General features: G+C 35.4%; 1 protein-coding gene across 8 annotated transcripts in view; it reads left to right on the top strand.

Annotated features, from left to right (window-relative positions):
• LOC121376524 (tyrosine-protein phosphatase Lar-like) overlaps positions 1–24,049 on the top strand; it is a 324,342-nt gene that overhangs the window by 209,190 nt on the left and 91,103 nt on the right. For all 8 annotated transcript variants that reach the window (XM_041504424.1, XM_041504426.1, XM_041504419.1 and 5 more), the window contains 2 exons: positions 5,988–6,164; positions 9,486–9,596. In XM_041504424.1, coding sequence (XP_041360358.1) covers positions 5,988–6,164; positions 9,486–9,596 — 288 coding nt within the window. The remainder of the gene's footprint in view (positions 1–5,987; positions 6,165–9,485; positions 9,597–24,049) is intronic.

Raw genomic sequence — 24,049 nt, 5'->3', positions numbered from 1 at the left:
GTTAGATGTTGGTAATATAAAGTAACAAAAAGTAATATAAGTAATTTTGTACTATAGTCCCTCCCAGCTTCCATGAACATTGTTTTTTGTTAACAATTTCAGTTTGATTTGATGTAAGAAGAAATAACAAAAACAAAAAACCCCACTATAATGGTAATTACCATAGTAATAGTAGTAAATACCATAGTACAAAAACGATGTTCCCTGATGGGAATGACTATAGATACTATATTTGTTGTTACTACATGCATAAGATGGGGTATATAAAAGGTTGTGGTACATGATAGACTCTTTCTGCTAAAGGAAAAATACCAGTGGGTTTGCACTAAAGATGTCAAAATCATCAAAAATATTTGACATCCAGTATCCTGTTATTAATTATTAATCAGTGTGCTTTAGTGGTATTGTTTAACAAAACAAATTAACTTTATTTATGATGAGTGGTTATTTAATATTGCTGATAAAAGAAAGAAAGAAAGACATGTTTTATTTAACGATGCACTCGACACATTTTATTTACGGTTATATGGCGTCAGACATATGGTTAAGGACCACACAGATATTGAGAGAGGACACCCGCTGTTGCCATTTCATGGGCTACTCTTTTTGATTAGCAGCAAGGGATCTTTTATATGCACCATCCCACATACAGGGTAGTACATACCACAGCCTTTGATATACCAGTCGTGGTGCACTGGCTGGACCGAGAAAGAGCCCAATGGGCCCACTGATGGATCGATCGCACACCGACCACGCATCGAGCGAAGGCTGTACCACTGGGCTACGTCCCGCCCCTAATATTGCTGATTGTCTTGGACATCATGGTGTAAGATCAGACTTCACTATTTAAAAAGGATAAGTCACTCGCTCCCTATCACTTCACTTCACTGAGCCTACATGTAGTTAACGAGAGAAATTTTTAGTTTCTATTAGCATGTGAATTTACATGATGTCAGTCTGATAATTATAAATATCTCCCAATAATCTTAAGTATGGGGACCAATTAATCACTCTCTTTAATTTTCTTCATGGTGAGGTCTGATGATGCATTTAAGACTGGTGATTATTTAAGATAGATGATTGTTTAAGACAGGTAGAATTTAAATTGCTTATTTGCCCTACTGACATTATTGTTAGAGCATTCAGTATAAATGCTTTCGTGTATCAGTGTCATTTATCAGCAACAGTACTATAATTATATCCATTGTGTTTAAGATATTCAAGGCTCATCTTGTCTGTGTAATCCCTTGACCGTGAACTCGATTTAGGTGCTCATGTCCTATTGAAGGTTCTGGCACGTCTATCCCAAGCCCAGTCTCTGGCACGTCTATCCCAAGCTCAGTCTCTGACACGTCTATTCCAAGCCCAGTCTCTGGCACGTCTATTCCAAGCCCAGTCTCTGGCACGTCTATCCCAAGCCCAGTCTCTGGCACGTCTATTCCAAGCTCTGTCTATGGCACATCTGTCCCAAGCCCAGTCTAGTGCACGTCTATCCCAAGCCCAGTGTCTGGCACGTCTATCCCAAGCCCAGTCTAGTGCACGTCTATCCCAAGCCCATTGTCTGGCACGTCTATCCCAAGCCCAGTCTCTGGCACGTCTATCCCAAGCCCATTCTCTGGCACGTCTATCCCAAGTCCAGTCTCTGGTACGTCTATGCCAAGCCCAGTCTCTGGCATGTCTATCCCATGCCCAGTCTCTGGCACGTCTATCCCAAGCCCAGTCTCTTGCATGACCAGTGGCTGGACTTGGGACAGAAGGGTATTTAATTAAATGTGGCAATTTTGAATTTTAAAGTGAAATAATGGGGTGGGGGGGGGAGGAGCTTTGAAACACCATTCCAAAATAATATTTTAATGGCAATTATACAAACAAATAATTTATGAAGGTGCATAATTTAGATACTACATATATTAAATAAATTTAAACTTTGTGCTATCATGAATTAATTGCCCTGGAGGGTTTAAATCAGAAAAGTTTGTCTTGCTACATAATTTAAAAAAATATAAAAAGATAATTTTTTTAGCAGGTTGTATACAAAAATTCCATAAATATTATATTACATTGCACAATACATATCATTAATACAGTAATATAACAAAGAAAATAAATGTTTAATAGGACATTAACATGATCTTGTGTTTGCCATACTAGTTTTTAAGTGCCTGTTGATGTTTAACTAGTGGTTATCTACTGTCTTTCATGCAGAGTAAAATAAGAAGTTTTAATCTGCTTGAATACAAAAATACAATATATATATATATATATATAATCTTATCATCTTATTGTAGTAATTGTCTGTGAATATGTGATTTCTTTCAGTGTAGAACTGAATAACTTGAACCAAACTTGTCACATGCATTTTAATTGTAAAATTTACCTTGTATACATTTATACAGCTTTGTCTATATTACTTTTTAACATGCATTTTATTTTTCTTGTATTTATGAAGCCATTTATTAATGGTTTATATTGCATAAAATTGTTCAGAATGTTCCAGATATTTAGGATTTTGTTTCACTGAGTGGAGATCTCGGTCAACAAAAACAGATATACTTAAATAAATAACAAAAGCAACATTTTTCTGTCAGTTTGCGTTATCTTAAAGCAGCAGTCTTGTGAATATTTTTTATTTAACTCCATATAAAAAAGATCATTTACCAGGTACATTAATTTTCGTACCATCACACATCATTCTTTGATACCATCGGGCTATGCTTGCTATTACGTTGCAATTTTGTATTATTATTGACCATTTTGACATTAAAAAGTATGGTGCTATTCCAATTAGTATATGTAGGACTTAACATCTCACAAATTTGGGCACAAGATTTTTGGGAGTTTTCAGCACGGCTAGATCTTTTGTAGCTGCTGAAAGATTATAGAAATTTAGAAAGGAAATATTTTATTTAACGACACACTCAACACATTTTATTTATAGTTATATGGCGTCAGACATATGGTTAAGGACCACACAGGTATTGAGAGAGAAAACCTGCTGTCGCTTTTCGATTAGCAGCAAGGAATCTTTCATATGCACCATCCCACAGACAGGATAGTACATACCACGACTTTTGTTACACCAGTTGTGGAGCACTGGCTGGAATGAGAAATAGCCCAATGGGTCCACCGATTGGGATCAACCCTAGACAGACCGCGCATCAAACGAACACTTTACCACTGGGATAAGTCCCGCCCTTAGAAATTTGGAAACATTGCAAGTTATTTTAATCCAATTAAAGCTCTACGTTACAGTGGTTTTGAGGTGGAGTGTTTTGAAGCCAGGTTATTTGCACTTAATTTCGGCACAATTATTTTGGGCACAGTGCTTGCTGCCATGACTTGGTGGAATCTAAAGTCCTGAATTAATGTTATAATTTTGTGAGGCAAGACTATAGCTTTAAAGAAGAGTTATTTCTTAGGGTTTTTAAATGTTTTTTGTTACACATTGAAGACTTGTTTATTGCTTAATCACATTTTGATTACTCTTTACAAATCTACACACAAAATGTTGTAGTATGTTATTTATTTTTTCTTTGTATTGTGTGACTTTGTGTGTTCACAGAAAACAAATTGTCTTACATGTGTGTTTGTCAACATAGTCCAATGTTCTGACATATGGGCGAATCTATCCTTGTCTAAATTATGTGTGTGTTACTAAAATACCTAGTTGTAAATCATGAAAACATTTTTATATGTAATCTAAATCATGTGTATATGTTACCAAAATACCTTCTTGTAAATAATGAAAGTATTTTTATATGTAATCAGTATTATTTAACTTGTTCGAGTTAAAAAAAAACCTAAACACATAAATTTGCTCATGCAGTAAAATGGGAATGTAGAAATCTGTTTTTTTAAAAAAAAAAAAAACTAAAAAAAAATATAATAACATTTTTATATTTCTCTAAATCCCAGGCAAATGATCTGTGTTGGACATGTTTTGTGTTTCCTATAAAGACCGCTTGTGCTTCATGTTGACGTGTTTGTTGAGGCAGCTTTTCCTGATTATAATGAATGTAGACTAACATGTGATTTTTCCTTAACTCAACAGGTGGTAACCCCTGGGTAGTTAAGTATGAAGGTAATGTTTGAACATAGCCAGTTGCCAGTCATTTTGTTTTTTTGTATTATTCTGCCACTTTGGTGTTGTAAGAGTTACCTCCCCTGACACGTTTTTTTTTTTTTTTTCTCCCCCAGTGATCTCTTGAGCTGCTTGTATATATATATATACAGTTTCAGTTTACAAGTGGCATTATTAACATTTTCTTCAGCTTCTGTGTAGAAGTCTTACTCCTGTTTGTTTCTGTAGCAGTCCATTCAGCTGTCCATTTGTGTGTGTGTTCAGTCTTTTCTTCAGTGTTGTAGTAGATTATCAGTAACACTAATTAACTAATATAAGGTTGTCTCTATCAAAAGGAAAATTAGTAAACTTCATGTGGCTAATTAAAAATATATATTGAGCTCTAATGTTAAGTGTACAGAAAAATATAATTAACTGTGATTCTTAATATCAGTTTAAAAAAGAAATAATTTATTTCTAAAATAATTTAAAAAGAAAGAAAGAAAAAAAGGTTAATAGTTAGATGTTATTTCTAATGTGAAATGCATTTCCAAATCTTTTTTCAAGGGAACATGTATATTTTAATTTTAAATATCAACTGAGCCATATGACCCCCCCCCATTCCTAATTTTCTCTATAAATTAATAATAATAAAATAAATAAATTTAAATGTAGAAATTATTTAAATAGACAAAATGTTTACAGAATCCAAAATGTTTACAAGATGTTGATATATATGTAAAAAAAATAATAAAAAAATAAAAGATACTACTTCACCACCTCAAAGCTATTTTACCTTATGTTTTTGTTTTGACAGTTAAGTGTTTTATTAATGAGGTTTTGCTCTGAGCACCTTCAAAGACTTGAGTCATGGCTATACAAGGGATTCTTGACCAAGAAAATAAAAATCACTTAACAGTGAATTAAATAAAACATTTACAAACATTATATCAAAAGTTAAAGAGTATTTAATCAAGATAACCTTTACATATTTTTTTCTTAACTTTGTCAATATTGTACTACATGTTTTATGTTTATTGTCCTTGTGCATTCCACATGTTTAGTGGAAAGTGACATAATCTGTGAACACTGTGTCTTTTGGTGTGTGTGGATGAATGGACTTTTGTGTCTGTAAATTATCACTGGTAGTGATAAAGTCTCAAAAAACAAATATTTGTAAAAGTACATATACTCAAAAGTTAAACAAACTGGCATCATGTTTTCAGTGCAGAATCATATTTTCCACATTTTTATGTGTGTGTGTGTTATCCATTGTCATACAATTTATGAATAAACAATGTGTACAGATTTCTTAAATTTGAATAAACATTATAATGTACATTTATTACACTGTCAGATTTTAAAATAGTTTGCCATTAAATACAGTCATTTTTTTTATAGCATTTTGACAAATGTTATTTTTACAATTGTCATTTTAATTTTTAATGAAAGTATATTTTGATTTATTAAAGTACATATCAGAAGCTATCTTTGGCAATTTTTATTTATTGGCTTTATATTTGTTTTATAATTTAAATCCTGTAGTTATTAAAAATTCCAGAAATTTTGTTAAAAAGGAAAAAATCCAATTAAAACAAATGACAGTGTAACAATTTACATTCGTAGAGACTCAGTTGTTATAGCCTTTTTGCAATTTTCAATAACATGTATGTCAAACCATAAAATCACCACCTCAACTATTATATGTTTGTTTAATGTTCCCTGTTCAATACCACACAAATAAACTGTCTTTTGTTTTATTGATCACAAAATACTTTGTTTTTATGAATGTCTGCTAATTACCCATATTTAATATTTCATTGATGTACTTTGTTTTTATGAATGTCTGCTAATTACCCATATTTAATATTTCATTGATGTGCCATTACGTGTTTCAGGAAATCTGACAATTCAGTTTATGTTTTAGACTTCCCTAGTGGCTATCCCCGGATAACGGTGAACCCAAGTTTGAAATCGGTTGAGAAAGGTCACAATGCGATTATGAAATGTGAGGCTGCGGCTGACCCCGACCCATCGATTCTGTGGCTGAAGGATCACGTGCCTGTGGACATGAGTGATCCACGGATAACACTGCTCGATACAGGTACAACACCAGTTAACCATAATTAAAATATCTTGTTATTAAATAACACATTCTTCCTTCAATACAGTTTGGTGCTGGGATATATCACGATGTCGGTTTTTGTATCCTGAAAAATACCAGAAAATGTTGGAGAAACAACTTTTAACAGTTTTTACTATAAAGTAATTAAAGAAGAAAGAAAAATAACTTGCTGGAAAGTCTTGGAAACTCTGGGCCAAATTTACACAGGTGTTAACATTGTCAATGCATGTAGTGACAAATATAAGTCAAGGTTTAAACTGTTGTTCACCAAATCGCCAAATGTAATTTAAAGTTAAATTTGGCAAATTACCAATCTGCCAAAAAGCAATTTAAAAAAACGTGTGTGTATAGCTATTTTTAAAAATAATTCTGTTACTAAATGTTACATGAATTTGGCTAGAGATTTGTTGATCAAATTCGCCGAATTGCTTTTAATATTTGGCGTCCAGCTTAAAACAGCCTTTGTAAATTTGGCTTTATAATTTTTTTCGACCCCAATTTTAGTTGATAATAATAAATAAGTGTTGCTTTTAACATACTAACATCCAATATTACCATGGTAAAAACTTCATATATTTGGTTAGTGTTTAAAATTACAGAAAAAACAACAACTCTTATTTACAAATATATATCTATTCATTTTGCATAGAAAATATTGGGCTAGTGTCATGTAATGAATGAAAAAGAAAAAATCTTGTTGTACATTGTAAAATACCATTGACATCGCAAACTGCGTTTGGCTAACGACAAAAGGACAAATACAATACTTACAGAAATAATCTATATTTTTCAGTTACGGTATATGAAATAAAATATATTCCAATCGGCCAACGAAACAAATCAACAACGTGAATGTAAAATGAATCCATTCTAGTAAACAAAAGTGTAACACCGTACAGTAAACAGCAAAGTGTGGTCGTTTTTAATTGCGTTCAGCATATGCATTTGGAAAAAAACCTTTATGGGCATGCACGGTTCGTTATTTTCAATTGTTAAAACCACTACAAGATAAAATATAAGTTTCTAAAATATACACAGTGGACGAACACTTTGATTAATATGGGTTTTTTAAAGATAACATGCAGTTTGTCAATATCAGTCAGTTCACCTCTTTTTGCCCATGATTGCTAAAAACACTTGATATCAATACAGATAAGCATTATGTTCATACCAATGAATACCGTATATCTTCGCCTGTAAGTCGATCTCGGCTATAAGTCGAGTCCCTAATTTCAAGCCTTGAAAACATATTTTTTTATTGACATGTTTATAAGTCGACCCATGAAAAACAACGTATAAATATTGAAGTATTTCTTATTTTCAGCACATGAGAACAATAATGTACAATATTTGAACAAAAGAAAATTATTTTACACTTTGTTTTTCACGTTTTGTACATCGCAATAAAACTTTATAGCATCAAAACGAAATATTCCCTTAGTTGAGAGTGAAAGCTGTTTGACTGTTACTGTATGGCACTGTACAGCATGGTTTTGTGCAAAGACAACAACTTTATTTATAAACACTGACAACAGATCACTACGATAAAACTGAAAGTACATGTATCATCAGTTAATCACATGTTTTGCCGCCATATTAATACATGTAAGGAGGATAACTCTGGAAAGTACACTGGTTTTTGCCTATTGCTCTAGTGAACTGCAGAGATCAAGTCTATTTTAAGGGAAAGCTCAGTAATATTCATGAAGTTAATCACCGACAAAACATTGTTTGAACAACCATTAATGCCAGTGATCAGATTTCAAAATAAACTCAGGCAACAGGTAGTTAGTATTGTTTATATTTTTGCTATTAGCGATGACTATTATTTTAACTAAGTGGACTGTTGTCTTGGCATGTGAGTGAGATCGCACACCTTTTCAAATAACCAAAACCATTACAATGCCAAAAAAATAGGTTATAAAAAAATAAATGTGTCAAATTAACATATTTGAGTATAAATACAGGGCATACTTCAACAATAAAACTTGTAAAATAATCCCCAAAACGGTAATATTTTTGGGTGAAATTTTTTTACCCTCTTATAAGTCGACCCCCCAAGTTATAAAACAATTTTTGGGTGAAAAAAATTCGACTTATAGGCGAAGATATACGGTAGTTTTTAAAATATCAGTTTTCTAACGAACTGATTTTTAATTAAAACAATTTATACACTCAAACTTATTTACAGTTGTTCTGAATGGACTACAGGGGACATGAAAATCATAAGAATTAAATGATTTGACCATGTTGATCCAACACGTGTGAGGTCATGTGACACACACCGAATGCTAATTCATCTTCCTCCATTTTAAATCAATTTCTATAAGTCAAATGGTCCAGATATTGGTTATTGTAAGAAATAAACAAAATTCACTTGATAAAATTAATGGTTTTAGGGGTTTGTATTTATATACTTACTTGTCTGAAGTATTTTAATAATTGAAATGTTCCAGAACTGTGAAGAAAACCTCACAAATGATTGTGCAAACCATGCACACAAAAAATAAAACTGAAAGAAGTTCGAAGCATAATGCAGTTAGGGACGTTGACAATATACATTTCACTAAATAATCACAAATTCTTTCAAACTAATCTAAAGTTAATAGAATATTAGTAATAAACTCGTAACTTCAACGTAACATTTCTGACAGGCTTTTATAGCAGCAAAACTATGCTGCACTTGGTATTTTTTAGATAATCGGAACAAATTGTATTGATTATAGGGAACCATTAAAATACTGGTATTAATCTTATAAATATTCTTGTTAAATAGTAACATTATTTAAATTTAGTTACATGTAGCAGTATCTGATATCCAAATAATACTTCATGGGAGATAATTCTTCCTGGTATACTAGGATAACCAGTCCAGTAAAATTCTGTCACCAGCTAATCACATAAAATGAACTACATACACTTTTATCTACCAAACTCGGAACCACATTAGTATTGCATGTGTCTGCTGATTCTTATGCACACTACAGCAAACAGTATTTTACCTTTGGAATGGCTCTTTCTTTCAACTACTTGAACAATTTCAAGTACACTATATTTAAAGGCTTTTGTTTAATTGCTATAATCAGAAATAAAAAGGATTATTTCATGAGTAAATTCTCTAGGTTATCACTATCACTAGGATTATTGCTTCAACATCATTAACATTTAAAATTTTATTATTATACATGTATATTTATATTATTTATTTGTATATATCTTATAGAAAAACAAAATTAATTACAGTTCTTTTTTCTTTTTTTAAAAGAAAGATGTATTTTGACAAATTACTGTTGGTTACAGGATACCTACAGATACAGAACAGCCAGGAATCTGATGCAGGCCGTTACGAATGTGTTGCTGAAAACAACCTTGGGGTTGCCTATTCTTTTGCAGCCATGCTCTATGTCAAAGGTAAGACGGCCTATCTCTTAGCTGCAGGAGCATAAACATTTTATTTCAGACTCCAGTTTAAAAAACCTACAAAAAACACTTTTGAGGTTTTCATCTGATTATAAAAGTTTATTTCTACTTCAGATGGTGATATGAATGTAAACAAACAACAAAAATAAAATCATCTTCAATCTGGGTGCTGGGGATGGGGGGTCCAAACTGGTATATGAGAGGCTGTGGTATGAAGAGTTGTGCTTATGAAAAAATGCTTATAAAAGAATCCTTGCTTGTTTTGGGTTTTTTAATAGGAATAGCTTATGTGGCAGCAATAGATTTCCTCTACATGCCTAGTGTCAAATTAGACCAAATAGTCATACTCATAGTTTAAAATGTGCACAGGTATCATTGACAAATATTCCTTCCTTTCTTTTCTTCTGAAACCAGTACTTGTGAAACATTTTTCAGTGATAACACTACTTACAGTGTGGGCTGTCTTCAGCTGTTTTGGATGTTAATTATTTACCCAGATTGTATTCTTCTAACAGTGTAAGCTGATTACCGTATTTACATATTTCTGTCAAGATCCTTTTTTATTTAGGGCAACCCAGCAGCAAACATAAAGCAGTGTACACATTCCATCATTCTTCTGGTTGTCAAAGCATTTTTCTGGCTTTCTGGTAATTGTTTCCAATCTCTGCACTCCATACCCTTATACCCTTAAATTTGTTCTAATGGTGTCACATTTAGCACGGCCTCAGGCTAATAGTGGTAAATTTAGCATTTCAGAAATGCAGGTCATAATTTAATTGGCAGTGCTAATTTAAGAGCCTGGCGCACAGGATGTACCAATGACGTATTTGTGGCCAGATTTTCGCAGACACTCGACTCGTTAAGATGTCTTTGGATCCTGGTGTAACATGAGTGATAATATTGATTGGTGGTAAATTGAGTTTGAGACCATCATACCCTAGAATAAAGACTGTCTTTCATTTACTGACAGACACTGCAAGGGATGCTGATTTGCAGGACTTTGCATAATGTCCTTTTGCCTAGTCATGTCTCCCCCTGGGTTGTTGAAACCTACCTTAATCAATGCACGAACTGACTTGTTAAAGATGATCATATTTTGTTTTTGTCTGGATGGTAACATGGTGCATATATATATATATATATATATATTTATTATTTATTTATTTATTTATATTTATTTATTTATAAGTCCAGTTTTGTATTGAATGAGTTAACTGGTATGTGGTGGAAGTAGATCATATGGTGTAGACCATGTAATAATCACCTATGTACAAACATTAACTAACCAATTATTAAGAGAATACATCAAAAACAGTTTCTAGATAGGTTCAAAATAATTATTGAAGAAATATGTGGGAAATTAATATGCATCTACCTGAGGTATTCCCAAGTAATCAGTTTAAAACTAGTGCCTTACTTTATCTAAAGTTATTTTAAAATAAAACTATTTTCCTCAACCATTTTTTGAAAAAGTCAGTCTGGATGATTAAAGAGTGGTTTCACCTTTCAGCACTACATGCTCAAAAAAGAAGACACTTTTATTTTATTTTTAAAACATAGGTGTCGGAAAATGTCAGTGACTTAGGGTAAGGGTGCACTTATATTTTAATTTGTCTTTCAACTTGGGGTGCATCTTCAGAATTCGGGGTTTCCAGTGCCTTTGAAAAAACCTGTGAACTGATTTTAAAAACCCCCAACCCAATGTGTATTATATTCACTTGTAAATATTTTTACTCAAATAGAACAATGTTCAGAAATCTTGGTGCTTGTAAAGATCACCATATTGTTTTCTGTTGTACACCTACATATCCATGTCATCATAATCATCATCATCATCATTGGAACTCCTGTTCTGCTGACAGTTACAATAATAAACCTGGCCTGGACTGTGAAAGCAAACATGGCCCAGACTGCCATGCTGATTATTATTAAAGCCTGTACCAATAAATGACCGAGGGGCCATATTGAAAATGTGAACTGTGATAGAATATCTGGTGCACTGAGTCTGTGGCGCTGTTTGAGATGGACATGTTCCATTAATGGTGTTTCTGTTTACCAAGACGGCATTTTAACACATTGACCAATCAATGCAAAATGACTTGGGGGTTTATGGTCCAGACAGAATTGCCACCGAGATGTCCAGATAATGACAGTCTCTGTGGAAGCTGTCTGTTGGAGGGGCAGTGGTTAGTCGGTGGCTACTAGATTGCCTTATAGCAAGAGTCTCTGTGTAATGTCTGTTGGAGAGGCAGTGGTTAGTTGGTGGCTTACTAGATTGCCTTATAGGAAGAGTCTCTGTGTAATGTCTGTTGGAGAGGCAGTGGTTAGTCGGTGGCTACTAGATTGCCTTATAGGAAGAGTCTCTGTGTAATGTCTGTTGGAGAGGCAGTGGTTAGTTGGTGGCTACTAGATTGCCTTATAGCAAGAGTCTCTGTGTAATGTCTGTTGGAGAGGCAGTGGTTAGTTGGTGGCTTACTAGATTGCCTTATAGCAAGAGTCTCTGTGTAATGTCTGTTGGAGAGGCAGTGGTTAGTCGGTGGCTACTAGATTGCCTTATAGGAAGAGTCTCTGTGTAATGTCTGTTGGAGAGGCAGTGGTTAGTCGGTGGCTACTAGATTGCCTTATAGGAAGAGTCTCTGTGTAATGTCTGTTGGAGAGGCAGTGGTTAGTCGGTGGCTACTAGATTGCCTTATAGCAAGAGTCTCTGTGTAATGTCTGTTGGAGAGGCAGTGGTTAGTCGGTGGCTACTAGATTGCCTAATAGCAAGAGTCTCTGTGTAATGTCTGTTGGAGAGGCAGTGATTAGTCGGTGGCTACTAGATTGCCTTATAGCAAGAGTCTCTGTGTAATGTCTGTTGGAGAGGCAGTGGTTAGTCGGTGGCTTACTAGATTGCCTTATAGCAAGAGTCTCTGTGTAATGTCTGTTGGAGAGGCAGTGGTTAGTCGGTGGCTTACTAGATTGCCTTATAGCAAGAGTCTCTGTGTAATGTCTGTTGGAGAGGCAGTGGTTAGTTGGTGGCTACTAGATTGCCTTATAGCAAGAGTCTCTGTGTAATGTCTGTTGGAGAGGCAGTGGTTAGTCGGTGGCTACTAGATTGCCTAATAGCAAGAGTCTCTGTGTAATGTCTGTTGGAGAGGCAGTGGTTAGTCGGTGGCTTACTAGATTGCCTTATAGCAAGAGTCTCTGTGTAATGTCTGTTGGAGAGGCAGTGGTTAGTTGGTGGCTACTAGATTGCCTTATAGCAAGAGTCTCTGTATAATGTCTGTTGGAGGGGCAGTGGTTAGTCAGTGGCTACTAGATTGCCTTATAGCAAGAGTCTCTGTGTAATGTCTGTTGGAGAGGCAGTGGTTAGTCGGTGGCTTACTAGATTGCCTTATAGCAAGAGTCTCTGTGTAATGTCTGTTGGAGAGGCAGTGGTTAGTTGGTGGCTTACTAGATTGCCTTATAGCAAGAGTCTCTGTGTAATGTCTGTTGGAGAGGCAGTGGTTAGTCGGTGGCTACTAGATTGCCTTATAGGAAGAGTCTCTGTGTAATGTCTGTTGGAGAGGCAGTGGTTAGTCGGTGGCTACTAGATTGCCTTATAGGAAGAGTCTCTGTGTAATGTCTGTTGGAGAGGCAGTGGTTAGTCGGTGGCTACTAGATTGCCTTATAGCAAGAGTCTCTGTGTAATGTCTGTTGGAGAGGCAGTGGTTAGTCGGTGGCTACTAGATTGCCTAATAGCAAGAGTCTCTGTGTAATGTCTGTTGGAGAGGCAGTGATTAGTCGGTGGCTACTAGATTGCCTTATAGCAAGAGTCTCTGTGTAATGTCTGTTGGAGAGGCAGTGGTTAGTCGGTGGCTTACTAGATTGCCTTATAGCAAGAGTCTCTGTGTAATGTCTGTTGGAGAGGCAGTGGTTAGTCGGTGGCTTACTAGATTGCCTTATAGCAAGAGTCTCTGTGTAATGTCTGTTGGAGAGGCAGTGGTTAGTTGGTGGCTACTAGATTGCCTTATAGCAAGAGTCTCTGTGTAATGTCTGTTGGAGAGGCAGTGGTTAGTCGGTGGCTACTAGATTGCCTAATAGCAAGAGTCTCTGTGTAATGTCTGTTGGAGACGCAGTGGTTAGTCGGTGGCTTACTAGATTGCCTTATAGCAAGAGTCTCTGTGTAATGTCTGTTGGAGAGGCAGTGGTTAGTTGGTGGCTACTAGATTGCCTTATAGCAAGAGTCTCTGTATAATGTCTGTTGGAGGGGCAGTGGTTAGTCAGTGGCTACTAGATTGCCTTATAGCAAGAGTCTCTGTGTAATGTCTGTTGGAGAGGCAGTGGTTAGTCGGTGGCTTACTAGATTGCCTTATAGCAAGAGTCTCTGTGTAATGTCTGTTGGAGAGGCAGTGGTTAGTCGGTGGCTACTAGATTGCCTAATAGCAAGAGTCTCTGTGTAATGTCTGTTGGAGAGGCAGTGGTTAGTTGGTGGCTTACTAGATTGCCTTATAGCAAGAGTCTCTGTGTACTGTCTGTTGGAGAGGCAGTGGTTAGTCGGTGGCTACTAGATTGCCTAATAGCAAGAGTCTCTGTGTAATGTCTGTTGGAGAGGCAGTGGTTAGTTGGTGGCTTACTAGATTGCCTTATAGCAAGAGTCTCTGTGTAATGTCTGTTGGAGAGGCAGTGGTTAGTCGGTGGCTTACTAGATTGCCTTATAGCAAGAGTCTCTGTGTAATGTCTGTTGGAGAGGCAGTGGTTAGTCGGTGGCTACTAGATTGCCTTATAGCAAGAGTCTCTGTGTAATGTCTGTTGGAGAGGCAGTGGTTAGTCGGTGGCTACTAGATTGCCTAATAGCAAGAGTCTCTGTGTAATGTCTGTTGGAGAGGCAGTGGTTAGTTGGTGGCTACTAGATTGCCTTATAGCAAGAGTCTCTGTGTAATGTCTGTTGGAGAGGCAGTGGTTAGTTGGTGGCTACTAGATTGCCTAATAGCAAGAGCAAGTTCAAATGTCTTGTTAGCTTAAACCATTGGCTAGTAGAAATGTTCCAAACCAGATATTGAATCAAAACAAATAGTAATTGAAGAGATCTGTTATATATAATTGATTTAGAACTATTGAAGGTAACCACATAAAATGAGATCCAAACTGTATGTTGTATTTATGCAAAAATATTGAAAAGAAAAATATTAGACTAACTCATGGTCAGCATAACCATGCTTTGAATAACTGTGCCTTAATGTTTCAGAAGCTGTGATCACTCATAGTGGATTTATCTCCATACTAGATTTGAAAAGTAGAATCTGAATGTAATGGACAATTTATGTATTGTTTCTTAAAGGTTTTTATTGCTTGAGACCAAAATATATTTTCCTGTGAAATATTGTTAGCTTCCACAGATATTCAAGTGTTAAATTTAAATTAATATCCTTTGTTGGATTGACCATTCACATTTTAAAAGAAAACAAATCAGCATGTTTTAGTGGTTTTTTATTTTTAAAGAATACAAATCATTGCATATATACTTGTTTAATGCAAATTGTTTATTTCCTGATGTCTAGTTTACAGGAAGGATTTGTTTTCTGTTCAAAAACATTCAGAGGTTATACAGTGCCACTGGAATAAATACAGTTCTCTGTATAAAGACAGGGGTGTACCTGCACCACTCCTCCTTTTTCATTTTTGTTTGCTATTAGGTATCAGCAAATGAGATCTACCAAATTGTTCCTAAGATTGGAACCATTTCTTGTTCCAAAGCTTAAGAAGATCTCCAAAGAAATAGACTCTTATTTACATGAATTACCCACCAGCTGGCGTGTATCATGTCTGTGTTCCCCAAACACAAAAGATAAAAACACTTTACAAATGAGCTCTTCCCACCAAGCAGGTATTATATGCCATAGAAAAACAAATAAATAATCATCCCAGAATATAAACATGTATGGGTGATCTGCCAATACCACCTTATTGGCAACCAGCATATCCAACCACTGAGTTCTGTCTTTGCCATTATTTAACAGCATAAAGCATTTTTTTTTAAAGTCTCTTGATGTGGAATTAGTTTATTATAAATAACTGCTTTCAACTAATTTAAGTTTATTCAGATTTATCTTAAGAGTAACATAATATATTTGTTTCCAGTCTCCTGACTGACCCTAATTTTAACTTGCCGTCCCTAATCTTTTTAAAAACAATTTCCAAAAACATACAAAACAATCACTTTGGTATTGTGGTAATCAGTATACTAAATAAAGTAAAATTAAAAAAATGTCCTACCTATGTACCCTACTTTCCCCCCAGCTTGTAATAGGAAACAAGTAACATTTTCTTGTTCCATCTTATCATCAATTTACCTTATCTGTCTTGTGGGGTGGAATTAGATAACTAGTCTCAAGGTTACACAAATCTACTTATCAAACAAATTTATATTATCAAAAAAGGTGCCACATTCAATCGTTCAACAGCAAAAAGGATAAGATGTTTAGATACAGAGTTAGTTTTTTAACTGATTTTCAAATAGTTCAAATGTAAGGAAATCTACCTTATCAAAAGAGTGCCCCAGTTTCCTTGTCGGTGGACGCACTGTGTCTTGAACTGGGAACATAATATCTTCCCAGCACAGATTGTGGTGTATCTTGTGCCTGCTGACACATTAAACACTGTCCAGAGTTAAACTGTGGAAGGGTGTAAGCAAGATAAATGTGTCCAGTTTCCAGACAGTGGTTGAAAATACACAGCCTGACACTGACACATTGATACTATTAATTTTCTCAAGGACAGACCCAGATGTAAAATTTAGTTCCATATTTTAATCATTTATGCTACTGTCATATAAATCTATGTGTTGTTGCCCCGAGGACCGAGTCTGTATACATGTTAAAGTTTAGCATGATCAACTATAGCTTTAATGCAGAAGAAGAAGTTAAAGTTAGTTTTCTTTAATGATGCCACTAGAGCACATTGATTTATTAATCATTGGCTGTTGGATGTCAAACATTCCGTAATTTTGATTAATGATCTTAGAGAGGAAACCTGCTACCATCCCACAGACAGAATAGCACATATCACTGCCTTTGATATCTCAGTCATGGTGCCCTAGATGGAAAAAGAAATAACCCAGTGGGCTCAATGATGGGGATTGTTCCTAGACCGACCGCACATTAGGCGAGTACTTTACACTGGGCTATGTCATCTATCTCTTCTCTCTCCTCCCCCCCCCCCCCCCCCCCCCATATTCATTGTATGTACACGTACAGATTTGTAAAGATCTTATAGTCTGGATTATGTCAAAGTATCCATTATTTTATTGTTTTGAACGTGATAATGCTTTTTGTTGCTTTGATTCTTTTTGAGATGAGATTAAATCTTATGAGTTTCTATGATATCTTTTATAAATAATGTGAAAAGAAATACTCAAAGGACATATTTCATTTTAATTATTTTTTCTGACACTCATCAAACGCCTTTGCTGCAGTGCATGTCCACATACTCTGTATACCTTCAGACACAGTGTGAATGTAGTATAGCTGTTGCCATGTTTGATAGGTGAATTTCACATTTAATATATATTGCAGTAAAATGAAGACAACTGAAATCACTTCCCTAATGTCATGCTAGGTGAGCAATCACATGAAGTTTCAAATAAAATGTATTAAAAGTTTTATCGCAAGGTGATCTATTTGTCACTGTGAAAAAAACTTTCCAGGTTTGTGTGGAGGTGAGCATGATCTATCCTGGTGAAGATTATTGGACTGGAACTGATTTTGGAAATACTACATTAATTAAAAAAAAAATTAAAACTAACTTTCTTTGTTACTAATTTGTCTAATAAAATGATTTTTCAGCACCGTACTCAAATAATGTAACCTTAGAATTTCATCAGTGAAGATGCCGTAGGAAAATAGACCAGTCTTACTGCTGTTAGTGTTACATACGTGTATGTTCACAGGCAAAAACTATTTTAATGACGTGATGTTAATTCAGAAACCAGATTTCCCATTAAATTCATTTTTGCATTGACTATATGACCCAATTAAGCTGCGGGATGTCACACTTGATGGAACTGATTGCGGTGACCCTGATCAGGGTCTTTCATGGATTTTGATGAGAACAAAATGTACTTCAGTAGGTGTTGTAGTTGATGCATTTTTCATTCACTTGAAGTGGATCACCGTTCCATTCCTTGAATTCTGTTAACTCCCTTCCCATAGCCCACTGTGAAGGTGAAATGTCAGAGAAATGACTAGCACAACAACAAAAACAGGTGCTCCTGTCTGCAGAAATATTGCCCAAAATCTGCCACGGTTTTCTCATGAGATAGTCTCTCACAAAAATAAATCTATCTGTTTAGGGCAGGGTGTTCCTGATGTTACTTTTTTGATATGGTAGATGACTTAACTTTTAAAAAATATTTGAAAGATGATGAGATAAAAATTCCTTTTTTGTTTTGTTTTTGTTTTACTTTCGAGATACCGCACAGTGGTACAGCACTTATCTAAGATGTTGTAGGCCATAGGCATAGGATTGATTTACCTTGGTGGATAAGTTGTGTTTCTTCCTATTCCTACTCGTGTTCTGTGACCGGTGTGCTTAATATATCACAGGTTGTATGATATATGCTGTCTTGTGTGGGGAAATAAATAATAAAATAAATACTGCTAACTGCTAATTGGATGAAAAAATAAAGTGGCAGCCATGTTGAGGGGTTTTTTTTTGTTGTTCTGAAAATCTTACTGGTCCCAACAATTAAATATCAAATGTTATATCCGTTAAACCTTTTTTTTAAATAAGTCTAAAACATGAAAAGGATAGGAGTACCAGTTGATGTATCATGAAAATATTGCCCACATTTGTCTAATACTGAGATACATCTCTGCTGTTCATGGTGTTGTTTTGTAGCGTATCTCGACTATTAAAGAGGTTGTTCACAGTAAGTGTGGTAAGTTTTCTCTTCACCTGTATCATTAAACCGAAATTTGACAACAGTTTATGTGCACCATTTATCTCCTATATATATATATGGTTACTTTGGCTGCAGGCACTGTTGACATAAAGTAAAAATAAATTGGAAATGTCTTTGTACACTGGGACATAAAGGGATGGGCAGGAAGATTAATACTGCTCCCACTGGGCTAGTTAACAGCTGAGTAATCTGTACAGCCAATTGGCCAGTATTGCACTATCAGTGATCAGCAGATCTTTATTGGGACGGGGTTTGATGTATCACGGTAAACAGGTGGAATAAAACCAGCAATAAGAGAGGTGAAGATTCTGTAACATTACTCACTTTGAATGGCACGCGCTAGAAACAGTATACTATTAACCTAATCTTCAATACGATGTCAGAATGTTTATGAATGAGGAGTTGTGAAATATTGACAAAGCTTTATGCAATTTTATAGGAGCTTTATTTTTTTCTTCTTCTTTTTTTTTTTTTTACTTTCAGTGTGATTGTGCTTACATGCAAACCATTTCCTGGAGGCTCTGTTTGTTTTTTGTTGGATTTTTTTATTTATTTATTTAATTTTTTGCATTTTGGATATCAAAGGTACCTACTCGTTCCTGGTATAACATTGTATTGAATTTGTTATTAAAACTTGGTTTCTTGTCTGAAATAATCATTCCTTCACATCTAATCATTAGACATTTATTTCTAAATCATCTAATATTTATCAAAAGAAAAAGAAAACAACAGAAAAATCAAGAATGTTGCAATGAGACAGTCGAATAACTGCTGGGGTTTTAGTTGATAATCAGTTATGTGCCCGGACATGATCTAAAATTGTGTATTCTAATTTGGTCACTCAACATTCTTAAATATTTAAAAATGAGTTGTGAAAAGAGATTTTCCTGTATATCATTTACCGTTCATCATTAAGCAGAGACCATTGCTTTTACATGTCTCTTCTACCAGTCATCATTTCACTTCCTCTTCGGCTTCAAATACATAACATCACTTTTCAGTGATGCCAAGAAAAACAGGATGCTCCCCCTCCCCATCATGTGATTTATACTAATCACAATGTTCATGGTTATTGTTAACATGGAAATATTTCTGTGTGTAATTGATTAGATAATTATTACGCAAATGTCTCTGTGAAGAACTAAGGGGCGGGACATAGCGCAGTGGTAAGGCACTTGCTCGATGTGCGGTCAGTGTGGGATCGATCCCCGTCAGTGGGCCTGTTGGGCTATTTCTCGTTCCAGCCAGTGCACCACGACTGGTATATCAAAGGCTGTGGTATGTACTACCCTGTCTGTTGGATGGTGCATATAAAAGATCCCTTGCTGCTAATCGAAAAGAGTAGCCCATGACGTGGCGACAGCGGGTTTCCTCTCACAATGTCTGTGTGGTCCTTAGCCATATGTCTGACACCCTATAACCGTAAATAAAATGTGTTGAGTGCATCGTTAGATAAAACATTTCTTTATTTCTTTGAAGAACTAAATGCATGGGAAGAATCCATAGTAGCTGTTATAAACAGTTAGCTGTTGTATTCAGTCTGTTCAGATGTGATGCTACTGGCAATTAGACTTGGTTGCCGGGTTACTGATGTTTTATCGATCTCACACTATGAACATATATTATTATAAATATGTAGAAAATATTTTAAGAAATGTTTGGGCAGTTACATGTAAATGCCTTTTAACTTCAGTTCATTTATACAGTGTGTTCCTGGTGCACTGAGTGAAATTGTTTTTTTCTTCCGTTAATTATTCAAATTAGGCAGACAGAATCATTTTATTGTTTCCATGATCTGTCTCACAGCACTAAAAAAAATCTTGCCAAACAAAATTGTTGTTTTGGAATAGGGTTGATGATATTGTTTCATTTTAAAACAAAATGTTTTGAATTTGTGTAAGATAAAGTCATCTTGTTGTAAATGAAACATATTGTCACCTGAATTCATCAAAGCATTTTCAAACATTGACGAAGCGATGTTTAAGCCTATTAGGTATTGGGTTCAAATCTCAATACCAGCCCCATCCTTTGTCGATTTCATGACATAGAGTAGATGACTTGTTTCTCACTATTTAAGCCTTTTAGGTACTGGGTTCAATACCAACTACAACCCTTAGTGACTGCATGTAGCAAAGTGGGGATGACTTCTTTCTTACTATTTAAGTCTGTTAGGTACTGGGTTCAAATCTCAAAACCAGCTCCAATATGGCACAGTGGGAAGAACTTATTTCACACACCCCTGCATGTGCTGTAACCTCACCGTGGTGCAGGGTGTAACATTCTCTTTGAGAATGGCCAATATAGAACAAAATTGAAGTTTTGAGTAAAATTCAGTATCCGTAAAATTCTGTGATATTTGTGTTTTTGCACAGTTCTTTACACTGTTTTTGTTTAAGTCTTGAATTTTTATATTGATGTTGATCATCACTTTATTTATTTGCATTACCATAGTTTGACACCCAATAGCCGATGTATTGTTTGTGCTGGGGTGTCGTTAAACATTCATTCATTCATTCATTCATTATTTCACACTAACTAATCTGACTTGGATGAACTGCCCTGATAATTGAGTTGTATGCTCAGGACAGCTTGGCTGAATGTTAATTGCATATAAGCACAAAAATAAATTAATAAAAAAATATGTGTCAGTCCCTGGAGACAGTGATTCTGCTGCATTGGTTAATCTGGGGAGAAGAAGCCAAACTGGTCAAGGTAAATTATTCTAGACAGCACAATGATGTCATCTCTGTGATCACTGCAGACCAGACTATCTTGGCCAAGGACACTGTCCAATAATTACCGTAAATGTTCAAATGCTCGGTCGGTCTTAAAGTCTCTTTCAGGTCTTTGCAGATTCAGAATTTATATTACCTGAAAAGGAGTTCTGCCAAAACAATCTGTATGACCTACGTGTATTTTGGTTTGCATTTTTTTGTAACATAGAAAAACAAAATGGGACTGGCCATTCAGAAAATGTTTATAGGTAATGGTAAATTGGTTATGCTAAATAAAGTTGCCTAACTGATACACAAATGAAATGATCATTCCTGCAATTTGTGGAGGATTGAGTTTGTTCCATCCATGACAGAGGGGTGGGGGTGGAGGTGGGATCGCCCACACTGGAAGGTGCAAGGGAGCACGGGCAGTCCAACCAGAGTCAGTAACGAGCAAAATTAACATGGATGCAGACAATTTTTATAGTTCAACACTCGGCATGTTTGAGACAATTTCTGACATTCAGTTTATATAGCAATCTACTGCAGAGCAATTAAAAAAAATATATATATATATAATTATCATTTTGAAATCTAGACAAATGCAGTGATGTAGCATGATTTTCGTATTCTTGATATTGTGGATATAGCATTTTCATATTCTCAATATACTAACTCATTCATCTGTCATGGGAAGATGAAAAGAAAGCAGAATTGCATGCCCAGTACAGCTTGCTTGAACCTTAGTTATGCATAAGTGTAGATCTTGGGTGTTTTGTTTCATCCAAAATGAATCCTTCTTGAATTTGTTAAAAATGAATGGTTTACAGTAGTTACCTTTTTTTAGATATTGATGTTTTCAGCCACAGTTTACAGGTTTCTGTTGGCCAGTATATTTTTTGATTAATTTCCTTTTATGTGCTAACATCACTAATAGTAGTTTTGTGTGGTAGGGAAATTGTGTAGGAGTTAAACATGACATGTTTAAGCTGGTGTTTAGTGCGTAATGGAAATTCTTTTTATAATTTACATATGGCTTTCAGCTTATCGTTATTAAAAACACACACCGCTTGTCTTTCTCAGATATATATATTAAAAAAAACCTCACAAAAGTAAATTCTTGAAATCTTTCCAGGTTTCTTCTCCCAAGATGAATGTGGTTTTCATCTCAAAACACAATTTCATTGAGTTTGTTTTCTCTTTTTTAATATAAAATACACATTATCAAATACATAAAAAATATTTTAGCACAACTTCAGATTGTTCCCACTTACGGTGAACGTGTTAGATTGTTTTGTATTAATGGCTTATTTGTGATTTGAGGTAAAACGGCCGGCTGGCATTGATAACCCATATATGTTTACCTACCGCACAGCTTCCTGCACCTTTGAAATCTTCCATGTATGGTACGTCATGATCACAGATCACAGATACAGCATGGTCGTCTGGTGATAGAACTTTTGCTCAATCTTTTAAAGAGTTTTTAAGGAGCATCTTTGATGCTGTCAGATAGAATGTTAGCTTATCCTTTTCCCAGTAGTTCACTGTTATTTGCATTCTGGGTCAGAAAGAAAAGGAGGAGCAGGTTTCTTTAATGACATATTGGGTCAGAAAGAAAACGTGCATGTGTCTTTAATGACATGTTGGGTCAGAAATGGAATTTTGGATGGAGCAGTTAATATGCCAAAGAGAAAAGGTGCACAATTTTGAATGAGGAAATTTGGCGCAATTTTGAATGGTCGGTCGAAAGGAAAATGGCAGAGCTAATATAGGTTTTGACATTAGTGAATCGAGAGTAGCTCGTTAATTAGACCTCTATGATGCTTTGGTGTCTCCCTAGGTTGCCCAGGTCGTGGCATGACAATTTAAGCTGTGTGAATAGTGTTTCTAACTTTTTAGAGATCATTTCAACTTTTATTTTGAATCTCTTCCCTATTTCTCAATAACAAACAGATGAAAGTTTTACATATTTTTAATTATCTGTTTAGTGTTTCTTGATTTTCCACTATTTATTCAAAATTTTGGCTGATACACTGAACAGGGACCTCCATTTTAGACCATTGTGCAACCCTAACCCTAGGGTGGGATTTAGCGCAGTTGGTTGAGTGATCGCTTGAGGTGCTTGTGTCACAGGATCAAACCACCTTGGTGGATCTATTCAACTGCTTGGGTGTCTGTGGAAAACTGCATATGAAAGATCCCTTGCTGCATTACAAAAAATGTAGCTGGTTTTCTCTGAGGACCACTGTCAGAATTACCAAATATTTGACATCCAATAGCAGATGATTAATAATCAATGTGCTCTAGTGGTGTCAATAAACTTTAAACCTAACCCTAAGGCCATTATCAATATCTGACCACCAATATTAAAATTTTCAGATTTTTTCTTAATCCATAACCCACTTACATCTCTTACCCGGCATAACCCTCCCCATCATCTCTCCCCATCCTTCTTATCCACCTGCCACATTACTTGATCTTCCACCTGTGTCAATTTGATTTGAACCCATCAACACACACCTTCCATCCACTAACCCTCGCACTCTTTTTCATCCATATTCTCTTTCAAACCATACACCCTTTTCCACCCATTAACTCCTCCCTGCCAACATTTGGTAAGATGAAGATGACAGATGTACAGGTGATATATAACCCCCCCCCCCCCCCCCCCCCCCCCCCCCCCATTTCAAGGAATTAGTGTGTACATCTGTTGAGATTCTGAGTAGGCGCATTTTCAAAATGGCATGAAGCTTTATTCAACTATAAGCAGTTGTATGGAGTACATCATCCTGTTCTGTTCTGTTTATTCT

The sequence above is a fragment of the Gigantopelta aegis genome, chromosome 6, assembly GCF_016097555.1.
Source record: "Gigantopelta aegis isolate Gae_Host chromosome 6, Gae_host_genome, whole genome shotgun sequence".
Taxonomy (NCBI): domain Eukaryota; kingdom Metazoa; phylum Mollusca; class Gastropoda; order Neomphalida; family Peltospiridae; genus Gigantopelta; species Gigantopelta aegis.
The sequence above is the reverse complement of the archived record's forward strand: the minus strand, read 5'-3'. Positions and strand labels throughout refer to the sequence as shown.